General features: G+C 41.9%; 1 protein-coding gene across 1 annotated transcript in view; it reads left to right on the forward strand.

The window, feature by feature from the left end:
* The window catches only part of stab1 (stabilin 1), a 134,425-nt gene extending 117,309 nt beyond the window's left edge, over nt 1-17,116 (forward strand). The window contains exons 68-70 of the mRNA XM_034083428.1: nt 7,479-7,631; nt 8,475-8,579; nt 16,944-17,116. Of these exons, the coding sequence (XP_033939319.1) occupies nt 7,479-7,631; nt 8,475-8,579; nt 16,944-17,009 (324 nt within the window). The 3' untranslated portion in view covers nt 17,010-17,116. The remainder of the gene's footprint in view (nt 1-7,478; nt 7,632-8,474; nt 8,580-16,943) is intronic.
* The last annotated feature ends 7,281 nt before the right edge of the window (nt 17,117-24,397 follow it).

Below are 24,397 nucleotides of genomic sequence, written 5' to 3' on the forward strand. Positions count from 1 at the left end.
CAGGGTCGAAAAATGGGAAAAAGGCGCGTCTTATAGTCCGAAAATTACGGTATTTTATAAAATAAGAAGAGTATAAAAAAGTGTAAAGAACAGTATGTAAAGTGCACATTTAGTGTAACAATTTACAATTGTCCTGCTTTCTGGTGAACTAATCAGTTGATTCAGTGAAAACTAAATTATATTTATCATTAAAAAAAAATGTAAACGCAAATATCCCACCAACAATGACATGGTTATGAGCGTGGCCTCCAGAACGCGGCGTGACAGCCAACCGTTCCTCATGCTAAATTGAATTTCCCGCTTGTTATTGCTAGGCACCAGCTACAGCTGTGAGTGGAGAGCAGACGGCTGTGTTTTGTATTAATGAAATGAAGATTCGATCATCTGAGTTGTAATTAACACCACAACTGTGGACACAAGAAGATGATGAAGACTAAATCCCAAAATATGTGCAGTCATAATCTAAATAAGTATTTTGTCCTCCAAAGTGACTTATATTCAGTGCTCATCTCCTTCACACACGTACTGTGACAACGTCCATAGAGTGGTGCATAGATGGCGTACTTTTTTAGGCCGACTTGGAAGTAAGCAACGCCCGGGTTCCCTCGTATATTCGGACTTTTATATTCCATTTCGGATTAAAGCTGAAATTATCTCTGTGGCAAAAAAAATTGGCGGAAATGCCATCTCCAGAAGTAAAAAGCTAACATTAGTAAAAAGCTATAATTAATGATGACATTTCAACAAAGGAGTTCAATGGAGGCGTTTCAGGCAGGGGTGTCTGGGAGAGAAACTCCCTCTGGAGGCAACTTCGGGATTTTAGCCTTTCCAAACCATCAACATGCACAGAAACCTATATTACATACTACAGGAAAGGGAAAACTCAGAAAAGCACAATAGGGCCTCTCAAAGGCAGCCAAAATCACAACAAAGTTTCTCTAATATTTTTCTGTTTCTGTTGTTAGACATGGAGGACTTTTTTTTTTGCCAAACAGCCTGAACTTTCTCTGACATGTGAAGTGTTTGTGGCCATCTTTCTTTCATCCACATCCTGTAAACAGCTTCTTCTTCCTGTGATACAAAACAAAATGGCTGCCAGGGTTAGTCCTGTTTAATTATTAATTTGAATTGGTTATATTTTAATTTTCCTTTTGGAAAATAAAGTAGAGCCAAGTAACCCTGGGGACAATAAAACGTGATAGGGTATGTTTTTTTATGTCGTCGTTTATAGTATTTCAACCCAGTCTCACAGCATTTCGTGTTATAGTCACGACATTTAATCTATTCATTCGTGTTCACCAACACGATTTTCCCCTTTTTTTCTTGTCACACAGAACGATTTTAAAAGTAATGTATTTCTATTGGTAGTATGTTTTGTGCCTGCACCACGTCTTTTTGTCCGGTCGGGTCTTGGAAGACCGGAAACTGTGGGGTTCATAAAAACATTTTCTTACTCAATATCAAGCCACGATTATTGATTTTATTTTAAATCGTATAATGTCGGACTTTTTTGGCCGTCCGTGAGGAAAAGAAATGGGGCTCAGAGCCTCAGAATACTGAAATCTGTATTTTTTAAATCTTTTTTTCCTTCTAATTTGTTATTCTTTTCTAAATAACACACAATTATCCTTGTTTTTTTTATTTGTTTAATTCTATAATCTTGGGCTTTTTTGCCGTCCGTCAGGAACTGAATTTCAAAATAAAGTCACCGGAAACAGACGTAGGCGATACACACTGAACACTGAACTGATTACCCAAGATCCTCAACTATGGTTGAAGCTCGGTGTTTGGATGTTTTAGCCACAATGCACGTTGGGATATGGTGTTTATGCGATATGAAATCCGAAAACATAAACATTAATAATACTTTATTCCGAGTGTGCTTGCTTTTGTCTTTGATAGTCATCACATAATGGAATTGTAATACACGGTTTGGCTGCATTAAATATTACACATTTGCCCTAGTTCTTTATTTATAGAGTCCTGATTAGAAGACCTTTTGACAAACTGGAAGAACTGCCACCGAAACTGAATACGTGACGGAGATCATAAATATATCAGCAATTAAACAACATCTTCAATTTCTCTTCACACAATACGTCTCCTTGCAATATCAATACTATTTCGGCTGACTTTTATATTTGATACAATTGGTAGATAGGTAGCGGTGCACCGCTGATAGACAGGGACTTGTAGTTTTTAAAGATATTATTGATTTTCTTTGAATTAAAGAATGTAAATACTGAGTTGAGAGAATAGTCAGGGGTTTTGGGTGATGGGAGACACATCTTTCAATAGCTTACCATTAAATGACGGTTATACCTTTCTGTCTATGATGTTTTACAAATCAGATATTAATGTCTAGAAGTAAAACATATCAAATATTATAGCAATATCCTGTAAAATGATTTGAAAACATGAATATAACTACACATCTTCAGATGTTATACATACATAAGTGTCCTACACTAATAATAAAAAGTACAATTTGTTGTGTTAACACCTTAAACATGAACGTTTTTTAACCCGCACCGCCAAGTGGTTAAAGCACGTTATTGCATTTTTTTGTTGAATATGTTATATTTGATGAAACAAATATTAGAGAGTACATAGAGTACATACAAAATAGGGGGAAAGTAGAAGGTCAATGATAGAAATATAGAATATACAAAATCAAGAAGATACTGTAAGTGATCTCTACAATAGAACTGTTTAGTGCCGGACATGAAAAGATATTAATAGGAGGAGGTGCAAAACAGACAAACTAATTAACCTTTATTTAAACATTAAAGAATACTTTAGGTTAAGGTCTTCTTTTAAATAAGCAAAATGCTTTGGGGGTATCTAGAGATAAATATTAAGCCTGACAAAATACTTAAAGTCTAATATATTGCATGGTTTGTTTTGGAGCTTGACAATTAACTTTCCTGCAATGTTAACTATGTTGAAGCACTTATTTTAACTGATATTATACATATTAATTATACTCTTGTATATCATGTATGTAGATAGTATAAGAAATGTGCAGAATATGACAGTTTAATGGTGGAGGTATACACACATATTGATAGATGTCTTGTAATGCACTGTTGAGGGTCAGTGTATGTTTTGGTCATTGGATTTTCTTTTCACAAATGGATATTCAAAAACAAAAAACGACTGGATATTCGATTTTCGTTTTCAAATTGAAAAACCAAAATTGAAATACAAGGGGTTTTTCTTTATCATGGTCAACAATTTATTTACTAAACTTAAAAAACGGGATGACTTTCATTTTCTACTTCTCAAAACAAAAAATAAAATCACTAGAAAACAGAAACAAAAAAAACCCCCGTTTTTCACATTCTTCTACCGGAAGTTGTCTTTCAAAATAAGAGCGCAGATGAGGACGGTCAATCCGTGTATCTACGGTCCATTTGTTTTCACAACGAAAACAGCCAAGACACATATTGAGCCCAGAAAATGAATGTTATTAAGGGCTGTAAATATAATAGGCCTGTGTCTAAAATGGACAACATTGTTGAGATTTCAACTATACAGCGATTCTGCACTGTGGTCACTCAGCCGGCTCTCGAGTTTGTTATTATTTTTTCTGCCAATAGTTCTTCGTGAGATCGATCCTGTTGGACTCAGTAGGCTAGTAGTGAAACTACTTCCACAACAAGTACTATGAAGTACTTACTGTGTACTTTTTGAGTAATCCTCTTTTTTTTGTTTCTGTTTTCTAGTGAATTTATTTTTTGTTTTGAGAAGTAGAAAATGAAAATCATCCCGTTTTTTAAGTTTAGTAAATCCATTTTTGACCATGATAAAGAAAAACGCCTTGTATTTCAATTTTGGTTTTTCAATTTGAAAACGAAAATCAAATATCCAGTCGTTTTTTGTTTTTGAATTTCCATTTGTGAAAAGAAAATCCAATGACCAAAACATACACTGACCGTTGAGGAACCTGCGACCCATGTTTTTCATTCATTGTATAAATACACCGTAGTTGTGTATATGATATGTCAATAAACCTTAGAAAATCTTGAAATCTTGAAAGGGATGTACAAAATAGCCATTATATACAGTCTTTAATGAACTATTAGTAGAGAATAACGAGTAATGAATATACTTTATAGGGATCTGCAGATAAATGTTTAGTTTTTTCAAGCACTCACTATAAAATATCTCTCCTGATTGTTGACAATCACCTTCCCTGAATTTTACTCAGGTGTAACTAAAGTCTGCTTTAAGGGTTGTTTATATTTCACATCATTAATCAGAATCTGCAAAGTAACTAAAATAAATGTAGTGGAGTAAAAATACCAGGTTAACCTCTGAATTGTAGTGGAGTAGAATTACAAAGTAACAATGAGCTGTCATATGGGTATATTAATGCTGCCCATTTAGGACGCAAGCAATTTTCACCCATTTATTAATATGTTTTAAATTTGATAACACCAATGTGTTTCTTATCCCCTAAACCTTCAGGGGTGTACACAGTTTAATACTGGCAGCTTCTAATTGTGGAAAAAACAAAAACGTCTTTTAAAACTACATTTCCCAGTAGAGACGTGCCATAGAACATGTTGCGAAACACAATAGCCAGCATGTCTAGTTTGAGTCCAGTTTTGGATAGTCTGCCGTGGTTTCATTCCATTTCATAGAGCTGTTTGACGCACGGCGTAACCTTGGCACACTGCCACTCCAACAACCAATCTCAGAGCTTGAAGATTAATCACAGGGTTTGTCAAGCAAAGGGACTGTAGTCCCAAACGATAGCTGAGGATTATGGGTAGTGAAGTGTCTACAGCCATCCTAAACTCCGAAAAAACTATTTGTTTAACGGAATCAAAGGTTAAAAACAAAGCATTGTACACAATTTAAACCAATCAATGTTAACAAGGATAAACTAATGTTTTTAGTTGATGAGTACTGCAGATTACTATGCAAACTTCTAGACCGGAAATACTGTTGTCACCCCAAGCTGTTGCCTGGCAACGCAATTCTGTTGATAGTTATTTAATATTATAAAACGGACAAGTCAAATCAAGCAATCTGATTGGTTCTTAGCCGTGATATACTGAGCGTATACCACGGGTAGAATTGTAAGTTACTTTTCACAACAAGTCAGTATCCCTCCGCGTCTGAGAAAAACAGTATACCGTTTGCTTTTCATACTGGAACAAGAAAGCAGCGGAGAAGTAACGGGGCAGAAACCCTCCTTTTTACGCAGCGGTCCAGACATACACATCAAACGGCAAAACATATTCAGTGTGCAGTTCCTTTGGCATAAGGGCAGGGATATCTAGATACTTTCCAAGGTCTGACATAATGAGTTGTGCTACTTTTAAAGCAAGCAACGATGTTTTCAAATCTGTAATCAAAGAGGTCCGCAAAAATACTATCGGCCAATCAGATTGCTTGATTTGACTTGTCAGTTTTATAAATATATTTACATTTCTTCTGTTACGAAACAAACTTACAAAGCATAAAATGGAAACATTTAATATTAACTTCGACCTCCGGGGGGTCTTACTATGGAGGAGTGGATTGAGCAGTGCCTATCTCCAGAAAAAAAAAAGCACCTAAACGACGACATGCAGAGCTACGTGAAGAGCAGGTAGACCAACTGGAGAAGTGCCACCATTCAAAAGCTTTCTGATGCGGGTCTTGAAACAAAGCAGAGAAAGTATGACCGTTAGTGGCCATAGGTGCGAAAGCTCTCTCCAGAGCTGCTGGAAGCCAAATCTCGGGGATTGTCGACCCTCCGCTTCGCGTCGGGCCGAACCACGCCCCTTAGCTGTGATATAATGAGCATATATCACGGCCTGTCGTGAGCTATTGCTTAATCGCATTAACACCTTATTTTATGTATGCACCACGACATCAAGTCAAATTCCTCGTATGTGTGAACCTACCTGGCAATCATAGGCGGAGTTTGACATTTGCGCTTGGGCGGCAAACCTTGTTTACTGACGTCAGTACACAATCCCAACTATTGCGTGGGGTGCTACGGAGACAGTAGCAATAAAGCCAGCGTTCACCGCACTAAGAGTATGACATACGAACACAACTCGTCCCATCATGCACGCCTCATGCCCGACGTACACACACACTCATATGGAAGGGGCGGTCTCTCCCCCCAACAACAGTGCATTACATAACTGTAAAACTTATCATAACTGTGCACATCTTATACTTATTTGATAACTACTATATCCCTTGCTTACTAGAACTCGCTACAATATTATTAACCAGTTTCCTACTTAGTAGAGAAGTAGATGCCTTAAACCTCCCAGAAATTGGACGTTTTAAAATCTCCGCATAACCATTACTGCTAATTATTGTAATACAATAGCTGAATCACTTGTATGCAAAAAAAAGCGAGGGAATTTGTGTCCTTAACCTCATACGTCACACACACACGTCACAACATGCGACTGCTCAAAAATGAAATTATTTCAAACAAAACATGATATTATTCAGATTTGTATTGTAACAATCATCATATTATATCTATTAAAATATGGATATACGAAATATTTGTATTGAAACAGTTTTAGACGTAGTAATGCTGTAACATATTTCAGCCACTAGGGCGGGGGGGCATTGCCCCGCCTATGCTGGCAATAAACCCATTTCTGATTCTGATTCTGATATCCCAACGTGCATTGCGGCTAAAACATCCATTCACTGAGCTTCAACCATAGCTGAGGATCTTGGGTAATCAGTTCAGTGGGTGTGTATTACCTACGTCTGTTTCCGGTGACTTTATTTTGAAATTCAGTTCCTGACGGATGGCAAAAAAGCCAGAGATTATAGAATTAAACAAATAAATAAAAACAAGGATAATTGTGTGTTATTGTTGAGTAAATAACAGTGTGTTATTTAGAAAAGAATAACACATTAGAAGGAAACAAATATTTAAAAAATACAGATTTCAGTATTCTGAGGCTCTGAGCCCCATTTCTTTTCCTCACTGACAGCCCAAAGAAGTTCGACATTGTACGATTTAAAATAAATACCAATAATCGTGGCTTGATATTGAGCAAGAAAATGTTTTTATGAACCTCACAGCTTCCGGTCTTCCAAGACCCGACCGGACAAAAAAGACGTGGTGCATGCATGAAACATACTACCAATAGAAATACATTGCTTTTAAAATTGTTCTGTGTGACACGAAAAAAAGGGGAACATCGTGTTGGTGAACACGAATCAATAGATTAAATGTCGTGACTATAACACGAAATGCCGTGAGACTGGGTTGAGTATTTCATTAAAAATAGTCATAAAAATTGGCCACTGAGAGTCACGTCTCCATGACGCCAGTGCAGCAAAGCGTTGCCATGCCGTGTGTGTGTGTGGTGTGTGTGTGTGTGGTGTGTGGCGTGCGTGTGTGAAAAACAAGCATTGTTGAAGAAAAAAATGTAAGGTTTCCCTATATATTTAGTAACACTTGTAATGTGTGTGTTTGTCATATCTGTCTTCTCCAGATATCCGATCGTGCTTCTTCCCGAGGCCACACCCACTCGACTGGCACTGTGTCGGCCATCTTGGTGTCATTGTTGCTGCTGTGTGTGTTGGCTGGACTTGGTTATTACGTCTTCAAACACAAGACGGACGCTTTCCGCTTCCACTATTTCAGAGTGAGACACGCACACACGGTTGAGAAGTGAACTATTTCATGACTTAATTCATTAACTCTAAATTAAGCTCAAGTCAAGCTTTCATTTGGGTTTGAAGTGTGTTGTGAGCAGGTAAAATGTGTATTTTAGAATTACAATTATTGTTAACATAATACTAACAATATTTTATGTTTTTGTAAGATCTTTGCATAATCTTTTTCAATTTGTTTTTGTGAAATTAGCTTTTTTAATAAACTTGGATTTACTTTCTATAAGTAGGAGTACATGTGATGACTGTACTGTGCAAAGCTTTGTGAAGTTACAGAAAAAATTAAGTGGTTACGAAAAATCATTATTAGTTGTTAGGATTTTCTCCAAGAATCGTTTCAATTAGATACATATTAGAAAGCTGTGGCACACAGCAATCAGTGCAAAACAGGAGACATTGTGGGGACATTGTGTGAAAATAACGAAACAAAATTAAAACTTCACCACCGTCAAAAGGTAAGGCTAAATATGATTACATGTTAATATGAATGCAGCAGATTAGATTAGGATGTTTCGGGACTTTTGATTCGGAAATATGTTTTTTGTGGACTTCCTAGAATTGTACCTGATCACCCAGTTATAGTTTGTCCTACAAAAGCCATCAAAGAAGTCATAGAAAAATCCTATTATAGTGTAGTGTGTCACAAAGAATGTCATAGCATAGTATGTCATAAAATTCACATTAGGTCATGAAAATGTTTCTAAAAAGTCATAGTATATCGAAACATGTAAAACATTAAAATAATTCTGTATACATTACAATCAATGAGATGTTTGCTGCATAAAGCTAAGAGCGGTTTGTTTCCTCTGCGACAGAACGAGGATGAGGACGGTGCTGCAGGCGGCAGGATGAAGCCAGCACTGGTCTCCATCGCAAACCCACTGTACAGCGGCTCCAGAGCTTTCAGCGAGCCATTCGGGGTGAGTCTACAAAACAGACACTCAGTAACTTAGTAAGCACTTTGTTATTTAACTGCAGAAAAAACAGAAAGACTATGAAACTATAAAAGGTCAATGGTACAGTGGCTGACACGTGCAATAAGATAAGATAGACCTTTAATATTCCCCCGTAGGGATATGCACGTGTCAAGCACCAACAGAATAAGAAGAAGCACAGATATTAAACGTGGAATATACAGGGAATTAAACATAATAAAATAATAAAACCTAAAAAATCATGTATTAATAGTAAGATAAGATAAGAAGTACTTTATTGATCCCAATTTGGGACATTTTTGCATATTCATGGGAATAACAACATAAGAGAGTTAAACTGGAGTTAAACTATAATCTGGTGAATGTACATATACACGTATACAGATATGTGAGCAGAACAGATATGTTAAATATCTTTACATTAAAGGTGTGGGTATAAGTTGTATGTGCATAAAGTACAAATATTATTAAGGTTCAGAGCAGTTCATTGATGGGTTAACCCTTGGTTGTGCAGCCTGATGGCTACATGCACAAAGGACTGTCCTCCCCTCTGATGGTGATGGGGGTCAGAGGCCTCTTGTTGCTCTGCCTGTAGTGCACCACCAGCTCCTTAGTCTTGCTGATGTTGAGCTGGAGGTGATTGTTGTCACACCAGCCTACAAAGTTCTCCACCAGGGCCCTGTACTCCTCCTTGTTGTCATCCATGATGTAGCTGACAATGGAGGAGTCATCGGAGAACTTCTCTACTGGAGGTCTACTGTAGGTGGCTTGAGCCAGAGTTGAATCGGAAGTTGGAGGTGTAGAGGGTGAACAGGAATGGTGACAGCACAATTCATTGGGGTGCACAAGTGTTGTTCACCAGCACATCAGACACGCTTCCCTGCAGTCTGACACACTGAGGTCTGCTGGCGAGGTAGTCAGTGATCCAGGCCACCAGGCTGTGATCCACCTGCATCACTGACAGCTTGGTGTGGCTGGATCGTGTTGAATGTGCTGGAGAAGTCGAAGAACATAAACTCAGGGAGCTATGCAGCTTCTCCAGGTTTGTGAAGGCTATGTGGAGCATGTAGATCAGGGGTGTCAAACTCAATCGAAGAAGAAGAAGAAGAAGAAGAAGAAGAAGAAGAAGAAGAAGAAGAAGAAGAAGAAGAAGAAGAAGAAGAAGAAGAAGAAGAAGAAGAAGAAGAAGAAGAAGAAGAAGAAGAAGGGGGGAACTGGTGCCAAATGGTGGTGACCCCCACTGTCCTTTTGAGGTGGGGGTGGGATGATCAAACCGGTTGAAGAACTTGTTAAGATCATTTGGTCCCCTCAATAGCCATGCTTGACTGTTTGTAGCATGTGAGCCTCAAGACGACCTTCCAGACGGGCTTAGCTAATTATCCTTGGCTGCCCTTAGCTCTTTCTTCAGCTCTTTCTGAACAGCTTTGTCCCCCACAGTGACTCGAGCCATGAAAGTCCTCTTATGCCCCTTTTCCACCAAACCGATTCCAGGGCCGGTTCCGGGCTAAAGCCTGATTAAGCTCTGGTTCTTCCTGTTTCCCGCTGTTACGTTCCCCTCTAGGGGTAGAGGAAAACAACACACACCAGTTGGAATTGGTATAATTATAAAGGGTTTATTTTAAATAGCCGGGTAAACAAAATGGCATGCATGAAGCCAGGAACAAACAAAATCCTAAACTACTTTACACACTAACTAAGCTACTCTACACTCTACTAATCACACGAGTTTAACCACAGTTTAACAGATTTCGCTAAGGAGCAAGTAGCGAGAGGCGTCTGTCCACATGTCAGAGCCTCCAGAGTGATAATTGTCCCCAGGCTTTGTAAGAAAAACTCCAGCAGGTGTGCGCTGGCTGTGCGCTGGCTGTGCGCTGGCTGTGCGCTGGCTGTGCGCTGGCTGTGCGCTGGCTGTGCGCTGGCTGTGCGCTGCGATCGGAGTGCGTCAGGTTCGGCGGACCAGGAGATGGCAGCCAATCACGTCAGGGCAACCGCAAAGCTCATTTACATACAACACAGCTTAACACAGTTAAGACGACCAGGAAGGCGACAGTCGTAACACCCCACAGCCAGGCCGGCTCTAAGCACTGAAAACCGGTTCTTAGCTGGGCCCACTTGGCTGCCCGGCAAGAACCAAGAACCAATACTTCACGCTTATGTCGGAGGCTTGGTCAGATTAACCTAAGCAATAACATTTAATGGCGAGTACGGCAAATTAAAGTTGTGACATTACAATACGTATCATTTAGCTGACGCTTTTGTCCAAAGCGACTAACAATAAGTGCAAAAACCATAAAGATTCAAACTAATGACAACAAGGAAAGAGCAGATGTATTCACTTCAAGCAAGATCATACTATAGTAAGTGCTGCTTAATTAGTTACATGGCCTAAATTAACTTGAAAAATGCTTCGTATTTTTTTGGGTTTTGGCAATAATTACATTGCCAAGGTAAATTGAAATAGGTGAGTTTTCAGTTTGAAACGGAATATATGCAGAGTTTTTGCTATCCTGATGTTAAAGGTGGGGTAGGTAAGTTTCAGAAACTGGCTCGAGTGCACTAACATTTGAAAGTACACAGCCGAAAAGAATCCTCCCCTTCCTTCAGACTTCCTTACAGAGCACCTCCTCCAACACACATGAACGCGCACATGACGTCAGCAGACTGGTGAAAGTGGCCGCCTGTTGCTGGCGAGTCATTGAAGTACTGCTGCAATGCACGCCCAATGAGGGCACGAGATACATTTGTGCGTGCACGAGATGGAAGGCTGACAGACAGGGCGGCAATCCAATCCAATTGGTTGTACTTTTTACAGTATTACAGATTCCACAAATGACATTTTTTTATCTATTTTTTGTCAAAGCACTTCAGATATTCATTGCTATCGGGATGTTAAGAGCATTCCATGGAATATAACAAAAAGTGTCGAGCCGGTTTCTCAAACTTACCTACCCCACCTTTAATGGTGGGCTCTTTTCGCCATTTAGGAGCAAGGATAGCAAACAGGGTACCTGGGTCCCACTCGCAGTGATGGAGTAGCAAGCCGATTGGCTGACGCCGAGCGAAGTGCACGTGCTGGAGTATATGGTTTAACCAAGGCCTGGATGTAGGAAGGGGCTGTTCCCTTCACAGCTCGGTAGGCCAGCACCAGTGTCTTGAAGCAGATTCTTGCATCCACTGGCAGCTAGTGGAGGGTATGAAGGAGTGGTGTAGAATGGGAGAACTTGGGTAGGTTGAAGACCAGTCTGGCTGCAGCGTTCTGAATTAGCTGTAGCAGTCTGATGGCGTTTGCAGGTAGACCAGCCAGGAGGGCGTTGCAGTAGTCCTGTCACAAGATGACCAGAGCCTGGACCAGGACCTGTGTTGCCTCCTGGGACAGTAGGGGTAGTTTCCTCCTGATGTCTCGGCAATCCAAGATGGCAGCACGTCTGTACCTGTCCCTGTCCGCTGTGCTTTCATGTCTGTTCTAGTGTTTTATCGTGATATCTGTTATCCTTGTAAAACACCGGTCAATATCTGTGAGCTGTTTTGGACAGTACAACCAGGGCGAGCATTGTTGTGTAACGTTACGGTTAAACATTACTGCCGTTCCTGGAGGACTGGGATCACTCTATCCGCTTGGACTGCGGAGCCTGTGCTCACTTTCCGTAGCTGAAACGCCACCTGTGTTGCGCTTGATTTTGGACTTTGGTGGACTGGGTTCATTGAGCTAAAGCATAGCATGACTGGGCTTGTGTTCCTGTTTACATGAGATGTCAAACAACGTCATCTTCGTTCTCGGGAGGACTGAAAGTCCGGACCGGATTCTCACCTTGCTGATCTGGCATTTCTCAACTTCGGCAGGACGGAAAAAGCGGACGGGTTTCCTGTGCTGATTTTCGGATTTCTTCAGCAGGCCTTCTCTACCCCCTGACACATGTCACCCAACATGTTTCTCCTAATACCTATTTTTCTCCTATTGACTATTCTCCATCCATATGTGGTGCGAGAAGGGTGTGGAGACCAAAATGTGCCTCATCTTGTCTTCCCTAGTAAAGACACAAACTGGGATTCTACTCCAGTCTGCCTTTGATGTCATACAAACCCATTTGTATCAACTAAAGTTGGTATTAAATGAAGAAAAATCCAAAGTGATGATATTTTCGAATGGTAAAAAGTTACCATCTATTCTACCCAAGATTTGTGCTGCTCAAGGGACTGACATTGAGAGGATCACTACTTACAAATATCTGGGATTTCGTATTGAACAGAACTTGTCTTTCAAGTTACACACGGAAAATGTTGTTTCAAAGCTAAAAAATAAAATTAGGTTTCTTTTACAGGAATAAATCCTGTTTCTCTTTTCAGACAAGGAAACATTTGATATCTGCAACGTTTTTACCTGTATTAGATTATGGTGATCTGCTATACATGAATGCCTCCGACCAGTGCCTAAAGAGCTTGGATACTGTGTACCATTGTGCCTTACGATTTATCACTGGATGTGGATATCAAGTACACCATTGCACTTTATATGCTGCTGCTAATTGGCCATCTTTGTCTGCTCGCAGACTTTCCCATTGGTTGGGTTTTATTTATAAATCTCTGCTTGGGTTGGTTCCCTCCTACATTTGCACATATATGTGTCAAAGAGAAAGTCTATATGGCCGGCGCTCCCAAGATGCTGGTTCCTACAGTGAGAACACAACTGGGAAAAACAGCTTTTAGATATGCTGCCCCCACAGCTTGGAACAATGTACAGAAGGAGGAGCTGAAACTCTCAGATGTAATCACTATTGGGGAATTCAGGTCCATCTTAAAGGACAGAGAACACGACACCATTGGTAGATGTGAGTGCTCGTTTATCCTAAAATCGTTTTAAATTTTGCCAGTTTTTAATGATTTTGAATAGTTTGTTTTACTTCGCATATTGACTGTGCCATTTTATTTGTGTTTTACAGCTGTATTTGTCTGCCTGTCATGTCTGTGTTTTATCTGTTGTAACTTCGTACATGCTGCCCTTCTTGGCCAGGTCACTCTTGGAAAAGAGATTTTAAGTCTTTTTACCTGGTTAAATAAAGGATATATATATAGAGGGGTGCACATAACTTTTTTGCCCTGGTTCTCAAAGGAGCACCTGCAGATGTTGCTTGGTGCTCATCCTTAAAATGAAATAAACCGTAACTTTTGAGGGGGTCTTGACTTTATTTGCCAGACACACGGCACTGAACACACAGAGGTGAACACAGAACACACATGCAGAGGTGAACACAAGACAACATTAGCACGACCAGTAATCCTACAAGCTGTCATCACTACCTCCTGACTGTTCTCCTCACTGTCTTCCTCTCTGTCAGACATGGTAGCTGATGATGTAGGCCTACTACTTTCTCTCTGGTTGAGTCTGCGATTAGATGCTTGCATCCACAAGTCAACAGCTTGGGTCGAAAGTCTCTGTTGTCATCTTAGACAAGTGGATGTAATCAAATAAGTATGTGAACATAACCAATAACCTACCATAGCTAATAACAAATGAATGTAACTTATTTTATTTTTGTTGTTCATTCATATCTTATTTTATAGTTAACATTTATTTATTTATGCATTTTTTTTTTTATTTCCAGTTTTAAAGGATATTTTTGGTTTACTGTCCTATAGTATACATTGGAATGATTTCAAACCTGTTTATCCCAATAATTATAAAGTGCCTTGGAAATATGTGTTTACATAAATTGTGACCAAACCGTTTGAGACCCACTGAGATAACTAAAGTGAACTATCTAAACACTGAGAGTCCTTTACCTCACTGAGCTGTAGTTATCAGCCTCTCAGTCTGACTGGAGAAACATCTTCTTCTTATATCCGTTAGAGCAGCTAGCACCAGATTCTAATAACAATAGCGCCGGTGTTGTGTCAAATTATGCACCCCCGTCGTGAAATGCACCCTGTGGCCTGCCGTAAAAAGCACCCCCCAAAAAAAGATGCTTCTATTAATCCCACCCTCAAGAACTTTGGAGGGTATAGTTGTAGGACTAGTACCAATAAATGGAGCAAGTTTCAAGTATGTGACACGTTTATTGTCAGAGAGAGCAAGGGGTGCATATCGTGGCAACCAGGCTGTTCATAAAAAGCACCACCCAAAATAAAAAAATGATATTAAACCCACCCTCAAGCACTTCACGTAAAAATTAACAATACATTGTAAAGCACAAGTATAAGCAAAAGTATACAGACAGGACGTCACAATTAAATAAAAACATATTAAATAAAAGATTAACTGAAAAATAAGTGACGAATGAATGCAAAATCCAGGATTCGACAACCCAACCATCAAAAAGACAACATAGAATAGCGGACTATACATTCAAATGCGCGTTCCCGTGTCAAGGGGTGCATTTCACGACGGGGGTGCATAATTGTACACAACACCGGCCCTCAGTTAATATGCAACTCGCAAATATCTTTCTCTCTCTCCTCTCTCCTCTCTTCTCTCTCCTCTCTTCTCTCTCCTCTCTTCTCCCTTCTATCTCTTCTCTCTCTCCCTCTCTCCCTCTCTCTCTCTCTCTCTCAATGTTGGTATGCAAATGCGCCTTTTTTCAAATGACCCGGTGCTCTTTTTTTAGATACCAGTTACAGTTGCAAGAAAAATGTGAACCCTTTGGATTCTCCACACATAGCGTTGTGTGTTCTTTCAAAACAACTCAACTTTGGTTTCATCTGTCCACAGAATATGTTGCCAGTAGTGCTGTGGAACATCCAGGTGCTCTTTTGCAAACGTCAAACGTGCAGCAATGTTTTTTCTGGACAGCAGTGGCTTCTTCCGTGGTGTCCTCCCATGAACTCCATTCTTGTTCAGTGTTTTACGTATCGTAGATTCGTCAACAGAGATGTTAGCATGTGCCAGAGATTTCTTTAAGTCTCTAGCTGACACTCTAGGATTCTTCTTCACCTCATTGAGCATTCTGCGCTGTGCTCTTGCAGTCATCTTTACAGGACGGCCACTCCTAGGGAGAGTAGCAACAGTGCTGAACTTTCTCCATGTATAGACAACTTGTCTTACCGTGGACTGATGAACATCAAGGCTTTCAGAGATACTTGTGTAACCCTTTCCAGCTTTATGCAAGTCAACCATTCTTAATGGTAGGTCTTCTGAGAGCTCTTCTGTGCGAGGCATGGTTCACATCTGGCAATGCTTCTTAAGAAAAGCAAATTCAAAACTGGTGTGTATTTTTTATAGGGCAGGGCAGCTTTAACCAACACCTCCAATCTCCTCTCATTGATTGGACTCCAGGTTGGCTGACTCCTGACTCCAATTAGCTCTTGAAGAAGTCTTTAGCCTAGGGGTTCACATTTTCCACCCTGCACTGTGAATGTTTACATGGTGTGTTCAATAAAAACATCAAAACATATAATTGTTTGTGTGGTATTAGTTGAAGCAGACTGTGTTTGTCTATTGTTGTGACTTAGATGAAGATCAGAACACATTTTATGACCAATTTATGCAGAAATCCAGGTAATTCCAAAGGGTTTACATACTTTTTCTTGCAACTGTATGTGCAGCCCTGTATATATATATAGTGTGTATCTGCAGGATCGGGTTGCAGCAGCAATGTTAGCAGTGAAGTTCAACTGGTCATCCGGGGTCACGCCAAGGTTCCTTACTGTCTGAGTTGGGGAAGCAACAAAGGTGTCAATGTTGATGGACAGGTCATGGATGGGAAAGTCCTTACCTGGGTTGGAGAGCAGTTCAGTCTTGTATGGTTGAGCTTCAGGTGGTGAGCAAACATCCACTGATATATGTCAGCCAGACAAGCAGAGATGCTTGCGACCACCTGGGTTTCAGACCGGCGACTCCAGGTACTCCTGCTGGGTTTTAACAAGTGCCGAAAGTTAGTTACTCTTGTTTGTCAGCGACCTGTTGTTTCCTATGATAACGGAGGGCAAATAAGGTTTGAATCTCCTATTACTCGCCCTCTTCTGCCTCACGAGGGCTCCAGTTTGTGTCCCCCGTCTGTAACTCCGTATGTCGGCTGGTAAATCCCTTGGTGGAACTGGAATTTTGCCCGGAAGGGAGAGGAGTGCTTCATGCGAGTAAGTGATAGTCCAGCATTTTGTATCCATTCTAGAAAGTGTGATAAAAAGCCAAACACTGTCATTTAAAAGGAAGTACATTGAAAGGTCAAGAGTTATGAAAATAATTTTAAAAAAAAGTAAAAACAAAGGAGAGCTCCTCAGATAGGTTTCCACTTACGGCGGCGCCACTTTCCGACCTCCTCTGAACATTCAGCTATAAATATTAACTTTACCACCAGATGCCCTCCCAATGATTTTTGTGATTTTTCTGGTTTGCTGATTTTCTCTCCTTTCATGCAGGACGCCGGACCGTCTGAGCCAGCACAACCAGATGAGCCTCCACAGATTTTGGACCTGTCCTCATAAAAGTAGAGCGGACTGTTTACAAATCACACATAACCTGTTGCCTTTATCAAACTTTTTCTCAAATCATCTGTATACAAATAAGAAATAAAAGATCTCTGTTTACTTTATCCAGATACTCTTTCTTTTTTTACTAGCAGAACATTAAATTATTCTATGTACCGTAAAAGTTTGCAGCGTTTTAGCTTCTTGTAGCTTTAGTTTTACATTTTCTTAATGGATCTGATAAACCAAACGTACAGTAACGGCTCAGCACCAAACAACAGACGGTTGGAAGCTACAGGCTACCTGCCTGGTGAAAAAAGTAAAAAAAAGTAGCTAAAAAGACATAGTACAGTATGACAAAAAAATAAATGAAAAGAGACAGTTTAGTGAATCATAGTATACCAGATAATACAAGAAAAATGTTTTTGATGTCTGCCATTAAAACGTAATATAAAAAGTCTTAATTATGTCATTAAAACATTCATAAAAAATGTCATAAAGGTTTGGTTTAGTATGACATAATAAAAGCTATTAAATGATCAATTAAGTTGAATTTATACGGCTTATTTGTCTTCTTCAAATGTTCATTTAATGATAATAATAATAATATATTTTATTTCTATAGTGCTTTTCTTGAAACCAAAGACGCATTTGCACGTGCTTTGCTACATTTGTATTTTTTATTTGCATCGTTTTTGAAACTGCAGTTTCTCTGACTGGACATGTTTTAAGCTATTGTAACTAGGGTTGCAAAATTCCGGGAATTTTCAAAGATGGAAACTTTCCATGGGAATTAACGGTAATAAACGGGGAATTTTCAAAATTGAAGGTTGGCTCTTCATAGGGAACGTAATTGTAGTTGGGGAAAGTATGTTTTAGCATAATCTTGACTAAAACAAACAGATGCCATTCAAGTACACTTGAATATCCATGCCATAGCACACTGCTTACTGCATGACTATTGAGACCACACCCCCTCCATTCCTCCATCACATGCACAGATGAGTAATATTTAACTCAACATTCCTGTTTTCATTCTTCAAAGAAACAAATAATTGTTCAATAAAATAATTAAAACTTGTTCTGTTCTACTTAAAAAAAAAAAAAAAGATCTGTTGAAATGTCATGTTCTTTGTTTAATTTTGCATCGAATATTTCCAAAATTCCCCATGGAAACTTTCCGGAAATTTATCGGAAACTTTCCGCCCCTTTGCAACCCTAATTGTAACATATTTCCACTTTTCCGCCACCATATTCAGACCACTCAAAGATGAAAAGGTGACTAGATGTTTTATTATTTTTTGTAAAACTTGGATACATCTTACGATCAGTATTTACAGACTTGCACCTTTATTTGTTTCGAAGGACATTAAAAGAATGCTTTATCCTTAACTTGAACATACAGAGTTAAAAGTAAAAAACACTGTAGGATAAAGGGGTAATACGAAGAAAAACACTACACTTTTTAGGCAATATTGAACTACAGTTTAAATGGAGAGTTTTAGTACCCACCAATACATTAGTTAAAATCAGACAAATATTTATTTCTATAGGTTAAAGGGAAAGCTAGTGCTAAACAAAATATAGTATTTCAATCTAAAGTATTGGTTTCACCATTGTAGTATTACCATAGGTGAACTTTTTGTGGGGAAATAACTGTTGTTTGTAGTCCAAAATGAAAAAAAAACACTGGGCAAAGAGGGATTGCAAATGCAATTTTGAAAAAGCAATATAATTGGGAGCAAAACATGTGGGGCCTTATATCACTCATTGTAATGGTGCATATTATTGACGACCAACATCTGATAGGCGTCACTCAACCCACCCTGCAGTGGTTTTTAAAAATCTTACTTGCAGCTTAACAGGGAGCACACGGCACCAGATTATCAGTTTAAAAGACAAGCGCCACCACCTTCCAATGGACATCCATTTAACATGTTAAGCCCCATTCGGGGAAAAAAATCGCAACATCTGCAAGAAACAGCGTCTGAGGGCTTCTTAACATTTAAAAACCTATTAATGTGTCATACCCACTTAAAGGTGGGGTAGGTCATTTTGGAGAAACCAGCTCGAGTGCGCTAGAATTTGAAAATACACAGCTGGAAAAAATCTGCCAATTCCTTACAGAGCCCCTCGTTCAACACACACAAACGCGCACATGAGCAATGAGGGCACGAGATAAGTTTGTGCACGAGATGGAAGGCTGACAGGCAGGTTAGCCTGTTATTTTAGCCGGGCCGGCAATTTTTTGCAAAAAGAAACATAAGGGTAATAATAAACACTTAGCACAGAACTCACGTTAAAATACCCTTATTACTTATCGTATCTGCACAAACAAGATATCAATGAGGAAGCTGAGATTCCACAGATTCTACAAGTATTAGTATCATTACTGACCGATCCGAACTCACGACATGAGAAGCTAACACAGACATCACACCACGTAGCATTAGGTAGCCAACACAGCAATATAATAATAATATATTTATTTTGTTAGCGCTTTTACAGGTGCTCAAAGACGCTTTACAGATATAGTGAAAAGAAAAGAAAGGAACAACAAATAAATAAATATATAGTTAAAGTTAAAGTCAAAGCCAGATTGAAGAGGTGAGTTTTTGTGAGTTTTTTGAAGGTGGTGAGGTCAGTGCAGTCTCTGATGGGTTGTGGGAGTGAGTTCCAGAGGGAGGGGGCAGCGACGGAGAAGGCTCTGTCTCCCCAGGTCCGTGATTGATGTGGGTGGGGATGGATAGGAGGTGGGCTTCTGATGAGCGGAGGCAGCGGGAAGGGGTGTGGTGGTGCAGCAGGTCTGTGAGGTAGGGGGGGCCTGATTGTTGAGGGCTTTGTGAGTAATGAAGAGGTTATTTGACGGACGGGGAGCCAGTGGAGGTTCTGGAGGACGGGAGTGATGTGGTCTCGGGAGCGGGTGTGGGTGAGGAGGCGGGCAGCAGAGTTCTGGATATGTTGGAGTTTATTGAGGAGGTTGGATGGTATGCCGTAGAGCAGTGGTTCCCCCCTTGGGGGGGCGCCAAAGATCGCAGGGGGGGCGCCAGGCCTCAGATGATTTGAGGCCAAATATCATATTTATAATTTTTTTTTTTACATATAATTGTAACGCAATACATGATTGTCACTAAAAGCCTTGTCTCTACATTACCATAAAATATAAAAAATAAGTTAAGCATAAAAAGACAGAAATGTATAATTCTTTCTTTAATATAAATGTTTCTTCTGCCCGTAAAGTGTCCAAACCAGGCTTGTCTGGATAAGCGCATGTTTAAAACACAGTCATTGTCCATGCCGGTCACAGGTGCTCCGATCAGATCGGTCTCCTCCATTTCGTAGATTATTTACGACTTTTGAATCCACATAAACACATCGGCAAAATCCGGCATCCTTTGAGCATGTGTTTTAAACAGTTTAATCCCTTTGTGAATTGTTTCCACTTGTGCCGTCCTTTAATTTCTTCATTCAGCGGGAATCCAAATAAATGAATCTGTCTTTATGGTGTCTTGTCTTGTCTATATCTGTTTTTGGTTTTCTGTCCGCATTGTGTTTTGTCTTGTTTAGATCTGTCTGTGGTTCCCTGTCGTTAATTTCCCTGGTGTGTCTGATTACCCGATTGTGTTCACCTGTGGCCCCTGTGTTTTCTCCTCCCTCCTCACCTGTGTCTTGTTTGTGTGATTAGTCTTGTGTGTATTTAAGTTCTGGTTTTTCTGTCTGTCTTTGTCGGTTCGTCTTGTGTCATGACTAGTTCGTCGGTGAGTGTTCTGTTTTGTCTTTGTTTATCACCTAGCCTTGAAATAAAGGAATTTTCAATTTATTCTGCATTTGGGTCCTGCCTGCTTCACACAACGTAACATTACGAACCGACCATTATGGACCCAGCAGACTCAGCCCATTTGATGCTACAGGCGGAATGTCTTGGATACTCTCTGGAGTACATTTTTTATACGTGGAAAGGCGCCTCATCTAGACGGGGTAGAGAGGCTGCGTTGAAGGAGGCACGTCAGGAGGTTGCTCGCAAGCCCTGGCTCTGGAGCTTGTTGCCCGAGTGGCTTAGGGTTTTCTCACGTAGCCCTGAGTGCTAGTCTTCATGTTCTGACCCTTTCTTGGGGTCTGGTCTGGCGTTTGGAGGTCCACGAAGCCTCCAAAAGACTCCTAAGAGACGCAAGGCCAGGGTTCCAGCCCCAGTTTCGGCTCCAGAACCGGCCTACAAGGCCATGGATCCATGCACCAGTACCGGCTCACGCAGCCATGCTTCCATTCTCCATTACCTGGCTTACACAGCCAGGGTCCAGGCTTGGTAATGGTTCCAACTCCAGAACTGGTCCCCACATCCATGGTTCCGGCTCTAGAACCGGCCCATGCAGCCATGGTCCCTGCTACAGAACCGGCCCACACAGCCATGGTCCCAGCCCCAGTCATGGCCCCAGCAGCCAACTCCAGTTTCGGCTCCAGGACTGGCTCTCCGGCCGACGCCAGCTCCCCGTGTCCTGTTGGCGTACCGGCCGACTCCAGCACCTCGTCTCCTGTTGGCTCTCCAGCCGACGCCAGCTCCCCGAGGCCTGTCGGTGTACCGGCCAACGCCAGCTCCCCGAGGCCTGTCGGCGTACCGGCCGACTCCAGCTCCTCTCAGGTCCCCAGTCGAGTTCCCTCTCAGGTCCCTTCTCGAGTTCCCTCTCGAGTTCTCTCTCGAGTCCCCTCTCAAGTCCCCTCTCGAGTCCCCTCTCCAGTCCCCTCTCCAGTCCCCACTCGAGTCCCCTCTCGAGTCCCCTCTCGAGCTCCCTCTCCAGTCTCCTCTCGAGTACCTCTCAAGTCTCCTCTGGAGTTCCCTCTCGAGTCCCCTCTCGAGTCATCTCTCAAGTTTCCTCTCCAGTTTCCTCTCGAGTCTCCTCTCGAATCCACTCTCAAGTCTTCTCTCCAGTTCCCTCTCGAGTCCACTCTCAAGTCCTCTCTCCAGTTCCCTCTCAAGTTCCCTCTCGAGTCCCCTCTCGAGTTCCCTTTCAATTCATCTCTCGAATCTCCTCTCGAGTCCCCTCTCGAGTCCCTGTTAAAGACACTTCTCGAGTTCCCTCTCGAGTCTCCTCTCGAGTCTCCTCTCGAGTCACTTCTCGAGTTCTCTCTCGAGTCCCCTCTCGAGTCCCCTCTCGAGTTCCCTTTCAATTCATCTCTCGAATCTCCTCTCGAGTCCCCTCTCGAGTCCCTGTTAAAGATACTTCTCGAGTTCCCTCTCGAGTTCTCTCTCGAGTCACCTCTCGAGTCACCTCTCGAGTCACCTCTCGAGTTACCTCTCGAGTTTCCTCTCGAGTTCCCTCTCGAGCCCTCTCTCGAGTTCCCACTCGAGTCCCTACTCAAGTACCGTTGGAGGTTCCGCTGGGGGTCCTGCCAACTCTTTGTCCTGTCCCGTTGGAGGTCCTGCCGTCTACTCTTCTGCCGGGGGTCCTGCCAGCTCCTTGTCCTGTCTCGTTGGAGGCCCCGCCGACTACTCTCCTGCCGGGGGTCCTGCCAGCCCTTTGTCCTGTCTCGTTGGAGGTCCCGCCGTCAACTCTCCTGCCGGTCCTGTGTCCTGTGCCGTTGGAGGCCCCGCCGACTGCTCTCCTGCCGGGGGTCCTGCCAACCCTGTGTCCTGTGCCGTTGGAGGCCCCGCCGACTACTCTTCTCCCGGGGGTCCTGCCAACCCCATGTCCTGTTTCGTTGGAGGCCTCGACATTACATGTCTCGCCGGGGGTCCTGCCAACTCCTTGTCCTCTTCCGTGGGGAATCTTGCCGACACCTGTCCCACCGGCTCTGGTTACTGTCCGGTCAACACCGGCTCCTGCCTGGTCCCCTGAGAGCTGTGGTCTTCGCCCCTCCTCGAACTCTGCCTTGCCCCCGGGCCGTCCGCCCGAGAACCCCTTTTTGAACTCTGCCTTGCCCCCGGGCCGTCCGCCCGAATTCCCCTTTTTGAACTCTGCTTTGCCCCCGGGCCGTCCGCCCGAGATCCCTTCCTGGTCCTCTGCTTTGCCCCCGGGCCGTCCGCCCGAGATCCCTTCCTGGTCCTCTGCTGTGCCCCTGGGTTGTCAGCCCAGACCCGTCCTCCGGACCCCCTCCACCCACCCTGGTGGCCCTAGTGTGTCTGATTACCCGATTGTGTTCACCTGTGGCCCCTGTGTTTTCTCCTCCCTCCTCACCTGTGTCTTGTTTGTGTGATTAGTCTTGTGTGTATTTAAGTTCTGGTTTGTCTGTGTGTCTTTGTCGGTTCGTCTTGTGTCATGACTAGTTCGTCGGTGAGTGTTCTGTTTTGTCTTTGTTTATCACCTAGCCTTGAAATAAAGGAATTTTCAATTTATTCTGCATTTGGGTCCTGCCTGCTTCACACACCGTAACAGATTCCTCAGTCCAATAACCATCAAAGTCACTCCAATAGTGCTCCTTAATTACGCTTTCATCCTCCTTTAACAACATACTTCACATTCATCCAGTTTGTGACAGTAGTTTGAGACTTTGAAACTGTAATTACCGCTGTTGCGACTAATTATTTTGCCAAGGGGGAGCATGTGAGGATGAAGAGGAGGGGGCCAAGCACCGAACCCTGGGGGACGCCTTGGGACAGAGGAGCAGTGGAGGAGGTGCAGTTGTTGATGTTGATAAACTGATGAGAGAGGGGGGGAACTGATCCAGATCTAAGGGAGGAGTTAATGATGGTGGCGATGAGTTGGGAGATGGCAGGGAGGCTCTCTTTAACACATTTGGAGGGCATTGGGTCAAGTGTGCAGGTGGAGTTAATTCCAGTCATGAAGTCAGACAGTTGCATGGGGGTCACAGGGGAGAAGTGGGACAGGGGCTGTGAGGTGAAGAGGGGAGCCAGGAGGGGAGGTGGGGGGTGCTGATGAGGGTGTCAGATTGCTGTAAATGTTTCTCATTTCATTTCATTTCAAACCTTTATTTATACAGATAAAATCCCATTGAGGTCATTGATCTCTTTTCCAAGGGAGACCTGTTCAAGTAGTTTCACATGAAACATAAAAGCAAAAACAGAACAACAAAAGGACATCATACAGCATCATTTACAAAATTATCCACATAAACAGGTACCAACAGCTTCCGATTGAGTAGCATCCAACCGAGCTTTAAAAACATTTAGTGGCACCAGATTGTTCAGTTTCCATTTAATTTGCAGACTATTCCAAGACAGAGGAGCTGCGCATCTAAAAGCTGTCTTCCCTAAGACAGTCCTAGCAGTTGGCATATTTAATAAAACCACAGCATTCGATCTCAGGCAGTAGCCACTTACAATTCTCCGTGAGATCAGGGAGCAGATATAAGATGGAAGTTTCCCTAGCATGGCTTTGTATATACAAATGTACCAGTGACTGAGCCTCCGTACAGTTAGTGAAAGCAAACCAGCCCTTGCATACAGGGTACAG

Source organism: Pseudochaenichthys georgianus, chromosome 5, assembly GCF_902827115.2.
Source record: "Pseudochaenichthys georgianus chromosome 5, fPseGeo1.2, whole genome shotgun sequence".
In the NCBI taxonomy this organism is placed as follows: domain Eukaryota; kingdom Metazoa; phylum Chordata; class Actinopteri; order Perciformes; family Channichthyidae; genus Pseudochaenichthys; species Pseudochaenichthys georgianus.